This window comes from Herpailurus yagouaroundi, unplaced genomic scaffold (genome assembly GCF_014898765.1).
Source record: "Herpailurus yagouaroundi ecotype Mexico unplaced genomic scaffold, PumYag 190, whole genome shotgun sequence".
NCBI classification, from domain to species: Eukaryota; Metazoa; Chordata; class Mammalia; order Carnivora; family Felidae; genus Herpailurus; species Herpailurus yagouaroundi.
The window spans coordinates 31,136,123-31,153,666 of NW_024412421.1; the positions used below are offsets into that span (position 1 = coordinate 31,136,123).

At 46.9% G+C, this 17,544-nt stretch overlaps 2 protein-coding genes across 2 annotated transcripts in view; one reads left to right on the top strand and one right to left on the bottom strand.

The window, feature by feature from the left end:
- LOC121009972 (polycystin-1-like protein 2) overlaps positions 1-17,544 on the bottom strand; it is a 96,694-nt gene that overhangs the window by 76,486 nt on the left and 2,664 nt on the right. Inside the window, exons 3-5 of the mRNA XM_040443414.1 lie at positions 15,384-15,569; positions 11,151-11,261; positions 7,886-8,033 (exon numbers count right to left, since the gene is read on the bottom strand). Coding sequence (XP_040299348.1) covers positions 7,886-8,033; positions 11,151-11,261; positions 15,384-15,569 — 445 coding nt within the window. The remainder of the gene's footprint in view (positions 1-7,885; positions 8,034-11,150; positions 11,262-15,383; positions 15,570-17,544) is intronic.
- BCO1 (beta-carotene oxygenase 1) overlaps positions 1-17,544 on the top strand; it is a 95,424-nt gene that overhangs the window by 16,340 nt on the left and 61,540 nt on the right. The window contains exons 5-7 of the mRNA XM_040443207.1: positions 266-363; positions 5,472-5,606; positions 7,252-7,412. The gene's annotated coding sequence lies outside the window, so the exon portion shown is untranslated. The remainder of the gene's footprint in view (positions 1-265; positions 364-5,471; positions 5,607-7,251; positions 7,413-17,544) is intronic.

A 17,544-nucleotide genomic window follows, 5' to 3' on the forward strand; every position in this document is an offset into this window, starting at 1 on the left:
GTCACGATCTCGCGGTCCGTGAGTTCGAGCCCCGCGTCAGGCTCTGGGCTGATGGCTCAGAGCCTGGAGCCTGTTTCCGATTCTGTGTCTCCCTCTCTCTGCCCCTCCCCTGTTCATGCTCTGTCTCTCTCTGTCCCAAAAATAAATAAACGTTGAAAAAAAAAAATTAAAAAAAAAAAAAAGAATTACTCGTAAAGATGGGACTTTCCTGTTTTGTGTCTTTTTTTCTTTTTTAATCTCCTTTATATCTTGACTTTGTCCCTAGGGTACCCTGAGTCATGGAACTGTACAATGAATGAAGAAAACAAAACCCCCAAGAGAAATCCCCTCTGTTTGGCCAAGAGAACCAGGAAAAGAGACCCAGTGGGTCTGAGGGCACAGCAAATAATACCTGGTTTTGTTTTGTGTCATTTCTCTTTTTCTCTCTTTTGGCCATGCCCTAGGCTGTTCTCCCTCTTGGAGCTGCACTGACAGTGTAGGGTGATGCAGACACCTAATTCCCAAGAGAAAACCCATCTTTGTATCCAGAGGAGCCGTGAAGAGAGATGTGTGGGAGCTGAAGATTGTGGGGGAGACCCTGAAAATGAGAGATGTGGAGAGGAGGGGCCCCCACTTCCATGAACAACCCAGCACAAACTATGAGCTCACTCACATATTATGCACGTGCAAAGTAGAGCCAAAGACACACAGCCAAGGCTTTGTTTGAGTCAGACTACAACATAACACCATCCTGAGTGCCCCATGAGTGGGGCCAACCCAAACAGGTTTGGAAACGACACCAACATGGGAACCACCACTCACAGAAGGCAAGTCATAAAGTGTGGTCTGAACCTAACCAGGTGGGTTGCCTGCTAAAACAAAACAAAAATCTATTTTCCAGAGGATTTTAACTGGATCCAAAGTCTCAGAACCTACTATCAAAATGTCCAGAATATCATCCAAAATTGCTTGATGATACACAAAGAATGAGGAAAATCTGACCCAATCTCAAGTGAAAACATAATGGATGTCACCTTTCAGGTGACTCAGGAGTTGGAATTATCAGACAGGCTTGAAATCAGCTATTTCAGCCATGCTCCATGACATAAAAGTAAACCCTCTTTAAATGAATGGAAAGCCAGACATTCTAAGCAGAGAAACAGAAACTTTTTTTTTTTAATGAAAATTTTAGAAGTAAACAGTATCTGAAATAAAAAATTCACTGGATGCTTGCAATAGCAGAATAGTGATGACAGAAAAAAGTCAGTGAACTTGAACAAAGAGCAAGAGAAAGTATCTAAGCTGAAGAAAAGATTAAATAAATTGACATCTTAATAAAATATTAAATTTTTAAAAATGAGTAGAGTATCAGCAACCTGTGTGACAATATCAAAAAAGAAAGCAGTTGTGTCATGGGAGGACCAGTGAGAAGAGATAGATCGGTGTAGAAAAATACACTGAAGAAATAATGGGTGAAAACTTACCCAGTTTGGCAAAATACATACATGTAAAGATTCAGGAAACTCCATGGATCCCCCCAAAAAGGGGAAAAGTTAAAGAAAACCGTGCCCACACATACAGTAATAAAACTGCTGAAAATCAAAGGTAAAGGAAAAAAAAAATCTCAAAACAAGCCTCAAAAATGACACATTGCATGTAAAGAAAACAGTGATGTGACTGACTGTAGATTTCCCTTCAAAAGCATGGCAGTCCGAAGACAGTGACAACATCTTTAAATGTTGAAAGAAAAGAGTTGTCAACACCTAATTCTATATCCAGCAAAAATGTCCTCCAGGAAGTGAAGCAAAATAAAGACGTTCTCAGGAATAAAGAAATCCTCTAAGATAATTTGTTGCCAAAAAGTCTATAAAAGAAGTGTTTAAGGGAGTTTTTCCAGCAGAAAAGAAATGGTACCAGAGGGAAACTTTGAATTTCAAGGGTGAAGGAAGAGCACAAGTAATGGTAAATATTTTGGTAAATTCATAGACTGGTAACATTTTGGTAAATTCAGGCCCCTCATTGGGCTCTGTGCTGACAGCTCAGAGCCTGGAGCCTGTTTTGGGTTCTGTGTCTCCCTCTCTCTGCCCCTCCCTGGCTTGTGCTTGCTCTCTCTCTCTCTCAAAAGTAAATAAACTAAAAAAAAAAAAAAAAAAGAGAGAGAGAGAGATTTTCAATATATGTAAATGTCCTACATATGACGACTATAATATAGAGGAGGGTGAGCAAAAGGACCTATATGCCAGTAAAGCTTCAACATTTTAATGAAGTAAAATATGAACTCCATATAGACTGTGTAAGGTTGGATATGTATATTGTAATCCATGAAGCAACTAACTACTAAAAAGGTAATAAAAAGATCTATAACCAAAAAAGCTGATAGATATGTTAAAATGGAATGCTAAAAATATTCAAATAATCCAAAAGAAGGCAAGAGAGGAGAAGAACAGAGGGAAAATAAACAGAGGAGCAAACAGAAAACAAGAAAATAGTGGACCTAAATCCAACTATATCAATAATTATATTACTTATAAATGATCCAAACACACCAATTATTGTGCCAGATGGGATTAAAAAAAATTCTCAACCATAGACTGTCTATAAGAAGTCCACGTTAAATATAATGATAAGGGGGCACCTGGGTGGCTCAGTCAGTTAAAGCAGCTGATTCTTGGTTCCAGCTCAGGTCATGATCTCATGGTTCATGGGACTGAGCCCTGCATTGGACTCTGCACCGACAACACAAAGCCTGCTTGGGATTCTCTCTGATTCTCTCCCTCCCTCTCTCTCTCTCTCCCTGCTCATGTTCTCACCCTCACTCTCTCTCTCAAAATAAATAAATAAACTTAAAAAAAATTAATAAATATAATGACATGGATAGGTTAAAAGTAAAAGTATAAAAGTTTCACCAGCAAACACCAATCAAAAGGACGCTGGAGTAGGCTCTACTAATAACAGACCACATGGATTTCAGAACAAGAAAACACTAACTCTTTTCAGTCACGGGAAGGATGGTTTTGAATAGCAAAATCTGGGCTGTTTTTCAGGGATCTTGCTGGGAAAAGTGACTCATTCCATTCCTTGAGCTCTCCTGCCAACTGAAAGTGCTCAGGAACGAAAGGCAGAGAAACGGACTTTTCCTGATTTGTCTCCCAGTGATCTCACTGGAGGCAGAAGACAGCAAAGTGCTTTTAGAAACTGCTGCCAACAAAGGGAAGATCTGCTCGGAGTACAAAGCAACGGAGGCAACAACCTAACATTTTTTGATGATCCTATGAGCCAGCAGTGCCATTCCTGGGTGCAAACCCAACAGAAATGCAGCAAAGACATGCGCTCCAATGTTCACAGCCACATAGTTTGTAATCGTCCAAAGGGGAAACCACCCAAAAGGACTACCGGCACTAGAAAGGAATAAGTAAAGCAAGGGATATCCATGTGATGGAATGTTCTACAGAAATGAGAACAAAGAAGTCACAGTTATACACAACAATAGGATACATCTCAAAAATGTACTGTTGAGAAGTCAGACACAAAAGAGAATACACTTTATGATTCCATTTATAGAAGTTTCGAACGGGTCACGCTGATCGACAGTGGTAGAAATTGGTAGACTTGGGGGCCCCGGGAGGACTCTTGGGAGACTGGTCATATTTTGTTTCTTGATCTGAGTACGAGTTACATGGGTGCAGACATTTCACTTTGTAGAAGTTAACTGAGTTGTATCTTTTTGTGCAGTTTTTTGTACATATTTATGCCTCAATAAAAAGTTTAAAACTTAGTCGAAGACACTGCCCCTCACTGATTTGCACATGCTGCTTTGATCGTTTACATTAATGGGATGTGGCTTTTCTTTAAAAAGAAAGAAAATGGGGAAGAGAGCTCACGTTTTTTATCTTTGCTCAGAATGTCCAATTGTTAAGAATACCAAGGTCTGTGCCATTTTGTTAATGTCACTCACAAGTTGCTAGCCGGCTTGGTGGATAAAGCCACCTGACCAAATTGGGCAGTGTGGTAGAATGGAAAGGGTAGAAAGCCGGAAGTGAGGTCTCCAGAGCTCTGTCAGTCACCTGTGTAACCTAATGACTCAACCACTCTGAGTCTCAGCTCCCTTGTCCATACAATGAGGTGAGAGCCATTCCTGGCTGGGTCGTTGTGAGGTTTAAATGAGACCATGGCTGAGTAAGTACCTGGTATGTGATAGGCTCAGATATTGTGGGGTTTTGTGTGTGTGTGTGTGTGTGTATAATAGGATGGCATTTATGCCATCTTAAAAATAAAAGTAGTATATGCTTCTGTAATATTAACATAATGGCAACAATTACCCATTTTTAAGAATCAACTCTGTGCCAATTATTTTCTTCTTTGTAGTCCCATTTAGCCCTTAAAATTACCCAGTGACTATTAGTAACTCTTGCAACAGTATTAACAATCACAGATCATGTATCCAAATGGCCTAAATATTCTTAAGTATCCTCTGTAGTGGATGTGAGTCACCCAGATTCTGCACTTCAAGGCCGAGGTCTGCCCCTCCCCAGCACTCTGGTGTGTTAGTGGCCAAGGCCTCACAGATGGATCCATCTCCAGGAATTCCCCTTGGCCAAAGGGAGCAGCCTCCCCCCCTCCTCCCCTGCAGGGTGCCTTCCTGCATCCCATGGCTGCTCTGTGCCAGAGCGCTGAGGTTCCACTCTCTTGCCTCAGTCCCGGCAGGTCCCGGCTCTAGAATTCTCTGTAGGGATGGGAAGGGCCTGTGTTGCTAGTGCATCCCATTGTACCTTCTGCCCCTGCTCCATCCTGGAACCCCTTCCCCCGGGAAACCTGCTGTACCCCAAATCAGTTTCCTGGTGCCCAACCTACATGTTCTCCTAAAAACAATTTCTCCAAACTGGCTGGCATATCAAGGCCCTTTATCAGCGGACTCCTTTTGAGTTTTCCAGCAGCATCTTTCATTTTCCCCCACATACCCCGAACTCCTGCTGTAACGCGAGGTGCTCGCAGTTACCTGAGGAGGCCACGCCCCTTCACATCCCTGTTGTCCCTTTCTCTACCTCCATAGCTCCTGCCTGGTTCCCCCGAAAGACTTCAGTCCTTTATGACCATAGCCTTCCACATAGTTCCTCTGAGCTTCCCAACATCCTGTGTACATCTAGGTCCCTCTGGATTTTGTTCTGTCTTACGAAATACCGATTTCCAGGGAAGCGGCCTCTCCAGATTCAGCTACGTGTGGAGGCAGCTCTGAATAGACCCCAAAATGATGGCAATCCCCTGATCTGTCGGTAGGTGGCGCTGAGACACCCAAAGCTGGACAAGGACAAATTTCACCTTCGCAAATTGGTCCAGGAGGCACACAATAAATTACAGAAACGTATAAAGTTTCCTACAACAAACAGTAAAACAAAACAGCTTGACATTCAAATGAACACAATACATCGGGAGTGCAAGGCAAGAAGAATCTAAAGGAGAAATCCTTTGACTTTATTATGTTGTTTCTATTTCAGATCGGATTCCCCATTAGCTCATGTTGTTTGTCTGCAGTAGAGAGGAAGTGGCCCATTTAGGTCTTAGCTTATCATGACTTAAGCAAAAGTAGGATGCTGTACAAACACATAAAAGCACAGCGACATTCACGCAAGGTATGTGACTTCTGTGAACTTAAAATTCATGCCATTTTTAATATTCTAGGTTGAGTGCTGAGGCTGCTATTGCTGATAAGGAAGCATTGGAAATGGATCTCCCAAAATTAACCAAAATGACAGAAGAAGCTGAGTATTTTGGCCTCACCATCCAGAGTTGACTAATACTAGCATTTTGTCTCATTTGCTCCAATTTGTAGCTACTGTTTGTTTGTTTATTACTGGAATGTCTTTGTGTAACTAAAGGTCTTAGCAGGGCAACCGACAGTCGATTTTGACGAATGCCAAATGCAAGTTGTTTAAAATTTGGGGGCCGGACGATTGTATAGCTTAGCATTTGCTGTTTTTTCATTGCCATGGTAGCAAGCAGGAAGAAACCTGCACAACAAGGTCATGGGTATTTGTATCACTTTTGTAACATTTTGTAACATTTCCCCCAAAGCATCTTCACATGTAATTTCTCATTTTACTCCACGAAACAAGGCAGCCACCAATATTAATGCGACAGGGAAGGGAACGGAAACCCAAGACCAGAAATTGTCTCACACACGTTAGCAGCAGCTGGGATTAGAACCTTAGCTTCTGGACATGCCATTTTATATGGCGGCACAGCACAATGTCTGAGGCCTCAGAGGACTGTTGAGTGTGAAACTTTCCCTCACTGGGGCAGAATTGGGCCAGGGACAGGGCTGGCCCCTCTTGGCCCCACCCCAGCCAGGGCTTCCAGCAATGCTGAGCATGTGCAGGACTGGATTCAGAACCTCTAGCTCCCCACAGGGTAGAACTGCAGATGTTTAGGGTTAGGAAAGGGGCTTTTGAGCCTCCATTATTTCCCTGGGGATTCATGTTGAACTGAAGACCGCTGTAAGAAGCCCCCAACCCACTGAGGATCTGGAAATTCTGGATCATTCTGGGGGCACCCAGCAGAGCAGAATGGAGCTTACCCCAGGCCCAGTAGGACTTGGAAATGTTATGAATTGAGTTCAGCTGCCATCAGGCTGGGGAGGTTCGGCTCTCCTAGGGGATGCAGAGTATAATGCCTTCATGCCGTGTAATGTGCCAGGGGCTTGAGGGCCTCAGCTTTTATGCCAGACAGTCCTGGCTTGTGTCACCATGTTGCCACTCACAAGCTGTGTGTCTTGGGCGCTGCCACTATACCTCTCTGAGCCTCAGCTGCTTTGTCCATGAAAACAAAATAACAGTTACCTAGCTCAACAGTGTCCAATAGAAATACAGTGTGAGCCACCCATGTGTATGTTCTAAGAGCCACATTGAATAAGTAATACATAAAATTAATTTTAATAATTTATTTTCTTTAACCCAATATATCCAAAATACTTTCATTTCAACATGTAATCAATATTTAAAAATTAGTGAGGTACTTTACATCTTTTATGAGAGGTTGGTGAGGGGCGGATGAAATCTTCAAAATCCCACGTGTGTTTTAATTAACAGCATATCTTAATTAAGACCTGCCACATTTCAAATACCCAATAGCTCATGTGGCAAGTGGCTGTTCTGCCGGATAGCATAGATCTAGCTGATAGGGTTTGTAGTGAGGATTACATGAGATTATATGTGAAAGCTGCTTGGCTGGACTGTTATGAATATTGCTACTATTATTGTTTGTTATTCTTGCCAACAGAAAACATTCCCACATCCATGCGAGCATCTTTTTCACATCATTACCAACTCCTTGGACAGTGACCCAGGAGCGATTCTACACAGAGCGAACCCATAAGGACCCAGCTCTTCAAGACTGTTCATGTGGCCTCCATAGTGAGAAAACCTGTGCATGCCATTTCTGTACGTATGCCCCTTTGTACTGTGGCTCTGCCATTTCTTCCATCAACAGGTGGAGTCTGTTTCTCCACCTGTTGAGCCTGGGTGTGGCCATGGAACTTGCTTTGGCCAATGAGACATTAGAAAATGTGATACAAGTAGAGATTTTAAAAATGCTTGCACAGTAGGCCTTGTTCTCAGTTGCTGCTAGAAACCCTCTGCCACCATGCCAGTGAGGCTAGACTAGCCTGTTGGGTGATTATTATGCAATACATGCCCCTAGCCAACACTCAGCTGACCACCAGACATATACATGAGGACTTCTGAGGCCATGCGCCCCCAGCAAGGCTGGCCCAGATAAGCAAAGCCACCTAGCTGACCCAAAGAACCATGAGGAATAATAAATATTATTGTAAGCTACTAAGTTTGGGGATGTTTTGTTATGCAGCAGAAGCTGACTGATACATCCTGACTCAAGGCTCAGAGATTCCTCTTACCTGGGAGGGTAGTAGGGATCAAAAGTGTGGCCATCTCCTGTACTAATTATACACGAAAGGTTTCCAATGTAGGGAGAGAGGAGCCATGTCAGGGAGATGGTGACATTGTCAAAGATGAAACTCTCATTGGACACCATCAGCTGTAGGCCTGCAGATCAAAAAGGAAAATGCTATATGCCATCACAAAGCAAAATTGCATGCTTCTGTTTAAAACATACTCTCTTCTATCCACCTGTCCTTTATCTTTAGGTGGGGCTTTTAAAATTTTTATAATTTTATTTTTACTTTTTTTAATGTTTATTTATTTTTGAAAAAGAGAGAGAGAGAGAGAGGCAGGGGAGGGGAGGGGCAGAGAGAGAGGGAGACACAGAAGCTGAAGCAGGCCCCAGGCTCTGAACAGTCAGTACAGAGCCCGACGTGGGGCTCGAACCCATAAACTATGAGATCATAACCTGAGCCAAAGTTGGATGCTTAAATGACTGAGCCACCCAGGCACCCCTGTTTTTACTTTTTAAAGTTCTTTTAAATTTTATATTTCGTTCATAGGTAATACATGCCAAGGTACAGAATTTGAAATGTATAAAGGGTATAGAGTGAGAAAAAAGCCTCCCTCCCCTGTCATCCTGCAGTGTCCCCAGAGGCAATCATTGTTACCAGTATCCAGGGTCACCTTCCAGGATACCTACACATTCTAAGCACATACATACTTTTCTGTTCTTAAAAATGGTTCAGGCTGTGTTCACTATTTGGCATCTTCCTTTTTTTTTTTTTTTTTCACCTAGTATATGTTGGAGATGGTTCTGTATGAACTCAGAAGTGCCTTGTTCTTTTTTTCTTTTTTTTAATTTTTTAACGTTTATTTGTTTTTGAGAGAGGTAGAGAGACAGAGCGTGAGCAGGAAAAGGGCAGAGAGAGAGAGGGAGACACAGAATCCGAAGCAGGTTCCAAGCTCTGAGCTGTCAGCACAGAGCCCCATGTGGGGCTCGAACCCACGAACTGTGAGATCATGACTTGAGCTGAAGTCACACACCCAACCAACTGAGCCACCCAGGTGCCCTTGCCTTGTTCTTTTTAATAGCTGCACAGTGTACTCTAATTTATTTAACCAGGATTCTATTGATTGTCTAAATGTATTTCATCATGTTTAAAAAGACAAAAAAGCCAAGCACCTTTAGGAAGATCTACTTGGCTAAGGTGGCCAAAGATTCATTGTAAGCCATTTAGTGCACATTACATTTTACAAAACCTGAGCTTTCAAAACTGTTATGGAGGACAGGGAGGGGCATAGAATTTGCTGAGGCTTCCCACAGCCCCCGGCTAATTTGTGCAGCAGAATCTTTCAGTTTCTGAGCACAAATGAAGAAGGAAAAGATAGAAGAAGCTGAATGCACATCAAAAGGACTTTCCAGAGCTAGTCGGAAAGTCTTCGTGGTCCTGATTCATAGCTGCCTGAGGACACGCAGGCAGCAGCGAGGCCTTTCTGGGCACTGTGGCGGGGGCGGGGTGGGGGGCACGGCAGTGGGGGGACTGCCGGATAGAATCTCTCCCTTTACAAATCAGAAACACTGTGATTAGAGCACACCGGTTCACATGGGGGCAGGATATTTGAAATCAAAATTGGGGCAGAAAATTTGGTCCGGGGTCACCAGACCAATACACCCCCTGGCCTAAGCGATGCATTTGTCCAATGACAGCCACACTGAGACTGGCAGATCTCCAAAGGGCACCCTTTGTCCATTAGCAAAACCACCAACCGGAAAGCACTGCCAAAACACGTGGCCTCTTCTTCCCAGAAAATAGAATGAAGACGTCCCGCTCCCTCTTACTCCACCCAGGCATCTCCAAGACACTAATGGCGCTGGTAAAACTTGTCCCCTTCTCTCTGTAGTACCCCCCTTTCTACACCCATGGACCCTGCTGTCCTGGATCGTCCCTGGGGACCCCAACATTCCCTGACTCGCTCTTCCCTTCAGAGCTCCCTGCACCGTCAACTCATCTTCTCAGTGGAAAGTGTGTTGTGACTGATTTTCTGGACGGTGGCAGAACGTTGCCTTAGGGAGAAGCAGAGCTCTCATACACGGTTAGTAGGCGTGCAAATCAGCGCGGCCACTTTGGAGTGTAATTTAGCAGCATCTTTGAACATTTAAGCTGCACATACCCTATGACCCAGCATTCCCTGTACTAGGGACCTCTCCTCTAAACAGAATCCGGCACATGTCAAGATATACCCACAAGAATGACTGCTGCAGGGTGCACCTAACAACAGAAAATCTGAAGCAGCCTAAATGTCCGTCAACAGGGGACTGGTTCAATAAATTTTGACATGATCTTATGATGGGATACTATGCAGTCATTAAAAGAATAAGGTAGTGACTTGGAGAGATGTCCAGAATATATTATTAAGTAAAAAAAAAAAAAAAAATTGAGCTGTAAACTAATATATTTTAAATGATTATAACTTATGTATGTACACTCATACACAGCCATGTCTGAAAACAGTTTAAAAAGCAGGGAAGAGGGGCACCCAGGTGGCCTAGTCAGTTAAACATCCAGCTCTTATCTCGGCTCAGGTCACGATCTCACGTTTCATGAGATCAAGTCCCATTTTGGGCTCTGTGCTGACAGCTCCGAGCCTGCTTGGGATTCTCTCTCTCCCCCCCTCTCTCTCTACCCCGTCCCCACTCATTCTCTCTCTGTCTCTCTCATAAATAAATAAACATTAAAAAAAAAATAAAGAGCAGGGAAGAACTTACAGTAAACATTTAGCAGTGGTTTCCTTAGGAGGAGTAGGACTGGAGAATTGAAGGGAGGAATTCTTTCTTGATTTATGACAGTTTTATAAATTGTAATTATGCATGCTACTTTTAGATCTTTCAAGTTTTTAAAAGTTCGTGTGTGATCTAAAATGCAGCCTACGGGCAGGGCAGGGCAGGGCGGTGGCCCAGGTGGGTGTGGGGTCGGGGAGTGAGACATCTTTTGGCTTTCTTCTGTCAAGCAATGCTGGCCTTATCTGATGTGTTTGTTGGGCCACTCCAGGAAACTGAACTTCTGGCTTGATGGCTCATTTCTGCAGCAGGAGCCTCAGACTCTTTACCCCAAGAGGCTAAGCCGGGTGGGGAGGTCAGGCTGCAGGGCACGAGTGGTGGGCGAGGAAGTCTTAGTACACAGATCGATGCCCAGGGGTGTCTTCTCCCAGTGCTCCAAGTGGGGCTGGACCTGGTGTGGAAATCGGGAATTCCCATGGCTAGGCAAGCTGGGGACTCACCTTCCTGGCACTCGTACTGCACCCACAGGTAGCTGCCCTGGGTGGGGCACGGGTCTCCGAAGTAGGTCCCATCTGCGGCCACCTGGCACACCTGCAGCCCCTGGCACTGGCCTGGGAAGTGCCCGAATCCCAGAAGGAGCAGGAACAGCAGGAAGGACAGGAAGGGACAGGTTCAGACAGAGATGAATGGCCTCTCATTCATTCATTCACCCACCTTCCACCCCACAAATATCTGCTGGTGTCCACTGAAGACCAGGCAGGGGCCGAGGTCCTAGGGGGAGAGAGAAGTAGGATTCTTTCCCTCAAGCAGCTCAGGGGCCAGCACAGGGGTTCTCAAATCTTAGAATATGCCAGAATCTTCTGAAAGGCTCTGGAAGATAGAGATTTCCAGGTCCCACCCCCAGTGCTTCTGAGTCAGTGGGTGTAGATGTCAGCTTAAGAATTTCCTTAGAATTTCTAGAGGCACCTGGGTGGCTCAGTTGGTTAAGCATCTGACTTCAGCTCAGGTCATGATCTCACAGTTAGTGAGTTCAAGCCCCAAATCAGTCTTACTGCTGTCAATATAGAGCCTGATTCAGATCCTCTGTCCCCCTTTCTCTGCCTGTCCCCTGCTGACTGACACACTCTATCTCTCTCTCTCTCTCTTTCCTTCCCTCCCTCCCTCTCTCAAAAATGAGTAAACATTTATAAAAAACTGTTTACTTTTCTAACAAGCTCCCAAGTGATGTTGATGCTGCTGGCCCTGGCACCCCACTTGGAGAACCACTGGTCCAGTAGCATCCAGTCACATGGCCTGAAGTAGGAACTTTCGTCCTGAGAACTGGCAAAGAGGGAAAAGATCAGGAATCCCGTCCAGGTGCCCACAGGAAGGAGAAGTGTGGAGAGCCCAGGCCAGAAACTTCAGGTCACCTGCCGTCTCTCCCTCCTGCCCATGCAGATGAGTTACATGCCTACACAGAAGCCTGGGAGGAGCGACAGGTGGGTGAGGTGCCCCAGGATGTAGGAATGAGTTCCCATTTCCCGCTGGCTGTCAGCCGGATCCGCCCTTAGCTCTCAGAGGCCATTTTCCAGTCCTTGCGCGTGGCCCTCCATTGTTCTCTCAGAGCCAGCAGTAGGGTATCAGACCTGTCTCACACTTAAACTCTGATTTCTCCATTGGCCACATCTCTTTTCTGCCTTTGGCCAGAGAAGGTTCTTTGCTTTTAACGGATCATGTGGTTACATTGTGCCCACTTGGATAATCCAGATTAGGAACCGTAACTACATCTGCAAAGCCCCTTTGCCATGCAAATTAACACATTCACAGGCAAGGTATCTCATCACACCCGGAGCCCCAGGGATTAGGATGGCAAATCTTGGGGGCCATACTTCTGCCTTCCCCAGACAGGAAGACATAAGAGGGCAGAGGGCTTTTCATCCTGTGTTTTCATCCTCTCTCTGACTGCAGCTCCCTCTGAATAGGCCCTCCCTCATGGACCTCGCTCCCACAGGGCAGCCTCCACCATGATTCTAGCACTTGCGGGATGGCCCTCACTTCTGGTTTTGGTGAGACCATCCACTCAGGTTGTCCCTCTGGCCCTTAGGGGTAGTGGTGACTGTCCGTGGCTGCTTGTGTCAGGGTGGTATCATTATCCCCTGTTTGACTTCTCAGCACTTGCATGACTGGGCAACCAGCTCCCTGCATTAAATTCCCTCTATTGAAAGACCTAACATGATTTCTGTTTTCCTAATGGGACTCGGCTTGATATACCCCTCAGAGTTCTTTGCCCCTACTATGTGCATCCACAGCCGTATACTTCACTGTCCAAGAGAATGGGAGCATTTTGTTTTGTTTTTGTTCACTGCTGTATCTCCAGCACACGGAACAGTACCCAGCACCTAGCAGCTACAAAATGAGTTTTGCATGAGTAAATCCAAAGCACCTTTGCTCTCTTCTGTTATGGCATGGAGCACAGTGCTAGGCCATTGCTTGTATTCATCATGTGTCTCCCCATTAGACTGCAAGCTCTTTGAAAAACAAACTGTTTGATTCATCCCTTTATCCACAGAGCCCAGGACAGAGCACGGCATGAGATTGGGTTGAACGAATGTTTACTGACCAACTGGCTGAATGAATGAGTGAGCCTGCTACTTAGATACAAACGGATCCCCCCCAGACCCTGCCCACATCTGTTCCTCTGACCTCTCCCAAGAGGATGCAGGGTTCCCCTCCAATTGCTCTCTGGGGTGTGGCCGCAAGGTTTGGAAACTTGCATCTGGGCCTTTGGGGAAATAGACCACTCAGCCCCCTCCACGCCTCCATGAGGGAGGCACATCTGTCAGCCCATCCAGCCCAGGCCTTTCCCGCTCAGAGGGGCCACAGCCTCAGGAAGGCCAGAGCAACAAGGAGAGCGAATGGGAGTCACATGGCCGATGTCAGTATTTCCTTCCCCCACACCTGCCCCGGGGGGCCAGGGACAATGCGGGCCAGATGTGGTGGGGAGAAGAGCATGTCGCTCTCCAGGCAGAGGGAGCATCTTCCCCAAGTCGGGGATGAGGCCGCTTGGCAGGTTCTGAGAATACAGGGCATTCCTCCTGGAATCTTCACAGGGCCTTTGGGTGGAGGCAGGGGCCCTCAGGGAATTGCCGAGAGACGTATGTGGGGAGACTCAGCCTGAGGCCCCAGAGCTCCCAGCTTGGGCACAGACTATTGTGTCCTCACTTGGCCAAGAAAGCAACAGACTCTCTGCCTTCCTGGGGCCCTGCAGGCCCAACACTAATAACCACAGCAGAGAGGAGGGGAATCCCTACGTCCTGGACAATAAAGGTTTCTAAGACCTTTGTGTCCCCCAGGAGGGTGCAGGGAGCCCCTGTAATTTCTGAAACTGAGCCCTTGTCACCAGGCAAATGCAGCTCACAGGCAGATTTAATGTGATTTAGAGAAACAAGGCCATAGAGAAACTCTCCCACATGGACAAGAGTTGCCACCACGATCGTGTGTTTCAGCATTATTCACAATAGCCAGGGATTAGGACACAACCCATTCAACTCTCAACAGAGAAAGAGACGAATTATGGTGTAGTTATACAATAGATGAAACGAACTGGTATGTGTATCACAGTGGATAATACAAAATTCAAAGTCACGTCGTTTGTGTAATGAGGAGACATTAAGCAAATATGGAATAATGTCATCAGGATTTAGCAACAATGGGTAGGAGGTCTATGGGAATTCACCGAAATATTTTTTTTAAGTTTATTTATTTTGAGAGAGAGAGCGAGAGCACATGTACACACACACACACACACGCGTGTGTGAGTGGGGGAGGGGCAGAGAGAAAGAATGCCAGTCAGGCTTCTCAGGGTCTGCCCAGAGCCTAATGCAGGGCTCGAACCCATGAACCGTGAGATCATGACCTGAGCTGAAACCAAGAGTAGGGTGCTCAACTAACTGAGCTACCCCGGTACCCCGAAATGCTTTTATTGTCTATATGTTTGGAGTATTTGGACATTTTTAAAAATTAAATAAGAAAAAGAAAGCGGGACGCCTGGATAGCTCAGTCAGTTCAACATCTGATTCTTGATTTCCACTCAGGTCATGATCTCATGATTCATGAGTTTGAGCCTCAAGTCAGGCTCTGCCTTGACAATACAGAGCCTGCTGAGGATTCTCTGTCTCCCTCTCTCTCTGCTCATTCGTACACATTCTGTCTCTCTCAAAAATAAAGAAATAAACAATTTTTTTTTAAAGAAAGAAGGTGGAGTGCCTGGGGGCTCAGGTGGTTAAGCATCCAACTTTAGCTCCGGTCATGATGGTTTGTAAGTTTGAGCCCCACATAGGACTCTCTGCTGTCAGTGCAGAGCCTGCTTTGGATCCTCTGTTCACCTCTCTCTCTCCCCCTCCTCAGCTCATTCTCTCTCTCTCTCTCTCTCTCTCTCTCTCTCTCTCTCTCAAAAATAAAATAAACATTAAAAAAAAAAAAAAGCAAGCAAGCAATGTTTCTTGCGACCAAGTGGAGTGGGGAGCAGAATGCCCCCCTGGCCCGCAGGGGAGGGTGTGGCATTGGGTGAGGAGGCGAGCCCTGGCCCCCTTGCTTCCCTGCATGGTGCTGTGGGCAGAGACGGCCCCATTTTCCTAATGTTGGAGGCCCAAGGTCAGATGTGAAGATGGTTCAAGCCTTCCAAAACCCTTTGCTAGGCATGGGGCACCATGACCTGCCTTGCCCCCACAGCCAGAGCTGTCCTTGGGGCCTACCTGCCACTTCGTCCTTGACGCTGAGCCAGCCGCATCCCTCCTCCAGGTCTGAGGGCCGCGCAGCATCCTGGATGCAGTAATAGGGAGTTTGGCGCCCGTAGAAGGCATCCTGGATCTGGATGACCTCCCCTGAGCCACAGTGCATGGTGGCATTGAGGCCGTCACAAGCCAGACTCTGGCCAACGCCTGTGACAAAGGGAAGGCGACGCTTAGGGGGGATCATGGTCACGGTTGGGCAAGTGCCTGGTTGACGGGGAGGGGAAGGGTGTCGGGGGTGAGGGCTGAGGTGGAGGGACCCGGCAGGAGTGAGAAATAGACGGGGGCGGGCGTGGGAGTGGCTCTGGAGCCAGACTGCCTGGGCTCAGGTGCCACCAGCCACACACTGGCTGTGTGCTCTGCAAATGCCTTAGCTTCTCTGTGCCCCTCAGCGCAGGGGAGTGTCCGTACTGCACCCCCACAGGGTCTTTAAGAGGATTACATGAGTTTATACGTGCAGAGTAAGAGCTGTAAGTGGCAACTTGAGTCTTTTCTGAAAACAATGCCTGGTTCGTCACAGATGCTAAACAAGCACCTGTTGAATGAATGAGTGACTTGAGTGCATCTTCCTACCAATCCTAGAAGCTGGGCGACTATCCTCCCCGGTAGGAACATCAGGCTCAGGGGGGCCGCTGTGCTGAGACACTTTCCCCCACCCCACCGCCTCCAGCCCGGCTTCTGGCATGTGGTCTACATTCAGTGAATGTTTGTTGGAAAACAATGACTTGGCTCAGGTGAGCACAGCCAGAAAGGAAACTCTGGATCCAAACTCCAGCCCATCTGCCTGGTGGGAACACCACAGGGTAGAGGATGAGACCAAAAATCTGTGTTAGTTTCCTACAGCTGCTCTCTGTACAAATTACCACCAAATTCATGGCTGAAAACGGTACAAATCTATCATCCTCTGGTTATAAAGGTCACAAGTCCAAAATGGGTCTTCCTGGGCTAGTATCAAGGTGTGGACTTGATTTCTTCTGCCTGCTCCCGAGCCTTTTCCAGAGGAGCTACATTTGTTGGACTGTGACCCCTTCTTCTATTTCCAAAGCCGGCAGCAGCCAGCATCTGCCAGTCTCTCTCTGACCACAGGCAAACCTGGGTTCAGGTCTTACCATGGTCACTTCCCAGCTGTGTGGTCTTGGGCAAGGAGCTTACCCTTTCTGAGCCCCACTGTTCTTAGCTTTATCATAGGCCTCGCCTCAAACAGCAGAGGTGCTTCTATTATGAATAAACGCACGCGAGTCTGTTCCTGGAAGTGCTGCTTGGTGCGTGTTAGCTGTTCATGATGTGACCTTGTACCAGTGGCTCCAAGGCCCTGGGGCCGACAGATTCTGAGACAGGCTCTTGAGTTGGGGTGCACAAGGGGGCGAGGCACTGGGGAGCTGTGATAAAAAGAGAGGGAAGTTGTATGACCCATAGGTCCCCGAAGCTCCACGTTTCCAAAATCGGCCAGGCTGGAGAAGTGAACGCTACATGGCACCTGTTTAAAACCAGACGGGGGAAAGGAGGCAGGGGGCCTGTAAGTGCCCAAATCCAGAATGGGCCCCAGGAGCTGGGGTTCTTCACTGAGGGGCTTGGGGATAGGGAAGGGGCTGAGCCCAGGAAGCCTGGAAGCTTCCCTTACGCCTGGCTTGAAAGTCAGGGGAACATGGGGTAGCTCAGTTCCAAGACCAGGCCCCTATGCCAGGGTCCCTGCATGGCAGGCAGGACCCATCGTGGGGCCATGGGTCACTCATGCCGGGGCTCTTACACGTAGTCCCCAGGGAGGAGTTCCCAGGGCACAAAGGGGGTCAACCATGGACAGCAGCTGGAAAGGACACAAGAATGGAGTGCGGGGACGTTCAGGAGTCGGGGAGGGTGAGCACCGGAGGCTCAGACCCGGCCGGCCAGGGCGGTAGGCGTCGAGGGTGAGTGAGACTAACCCTCCGGGGACCATGTCTCCTTTTAGGAAGTCTGGAAAGGAGAGTAAGTAGGGCTGGGTATTTGCCCCCAGATGCAGGTGTCTGAGAGGAAAAGAGGGATGCTAGGGGAGGCTGGTAGGTGAGTGGACAGGGAGTCGGGGTTGTGAGCTGGGAGATGAAACAAACACAGACACAGAGACAGGCGGGCATTTAAGGAGACGTGGAGA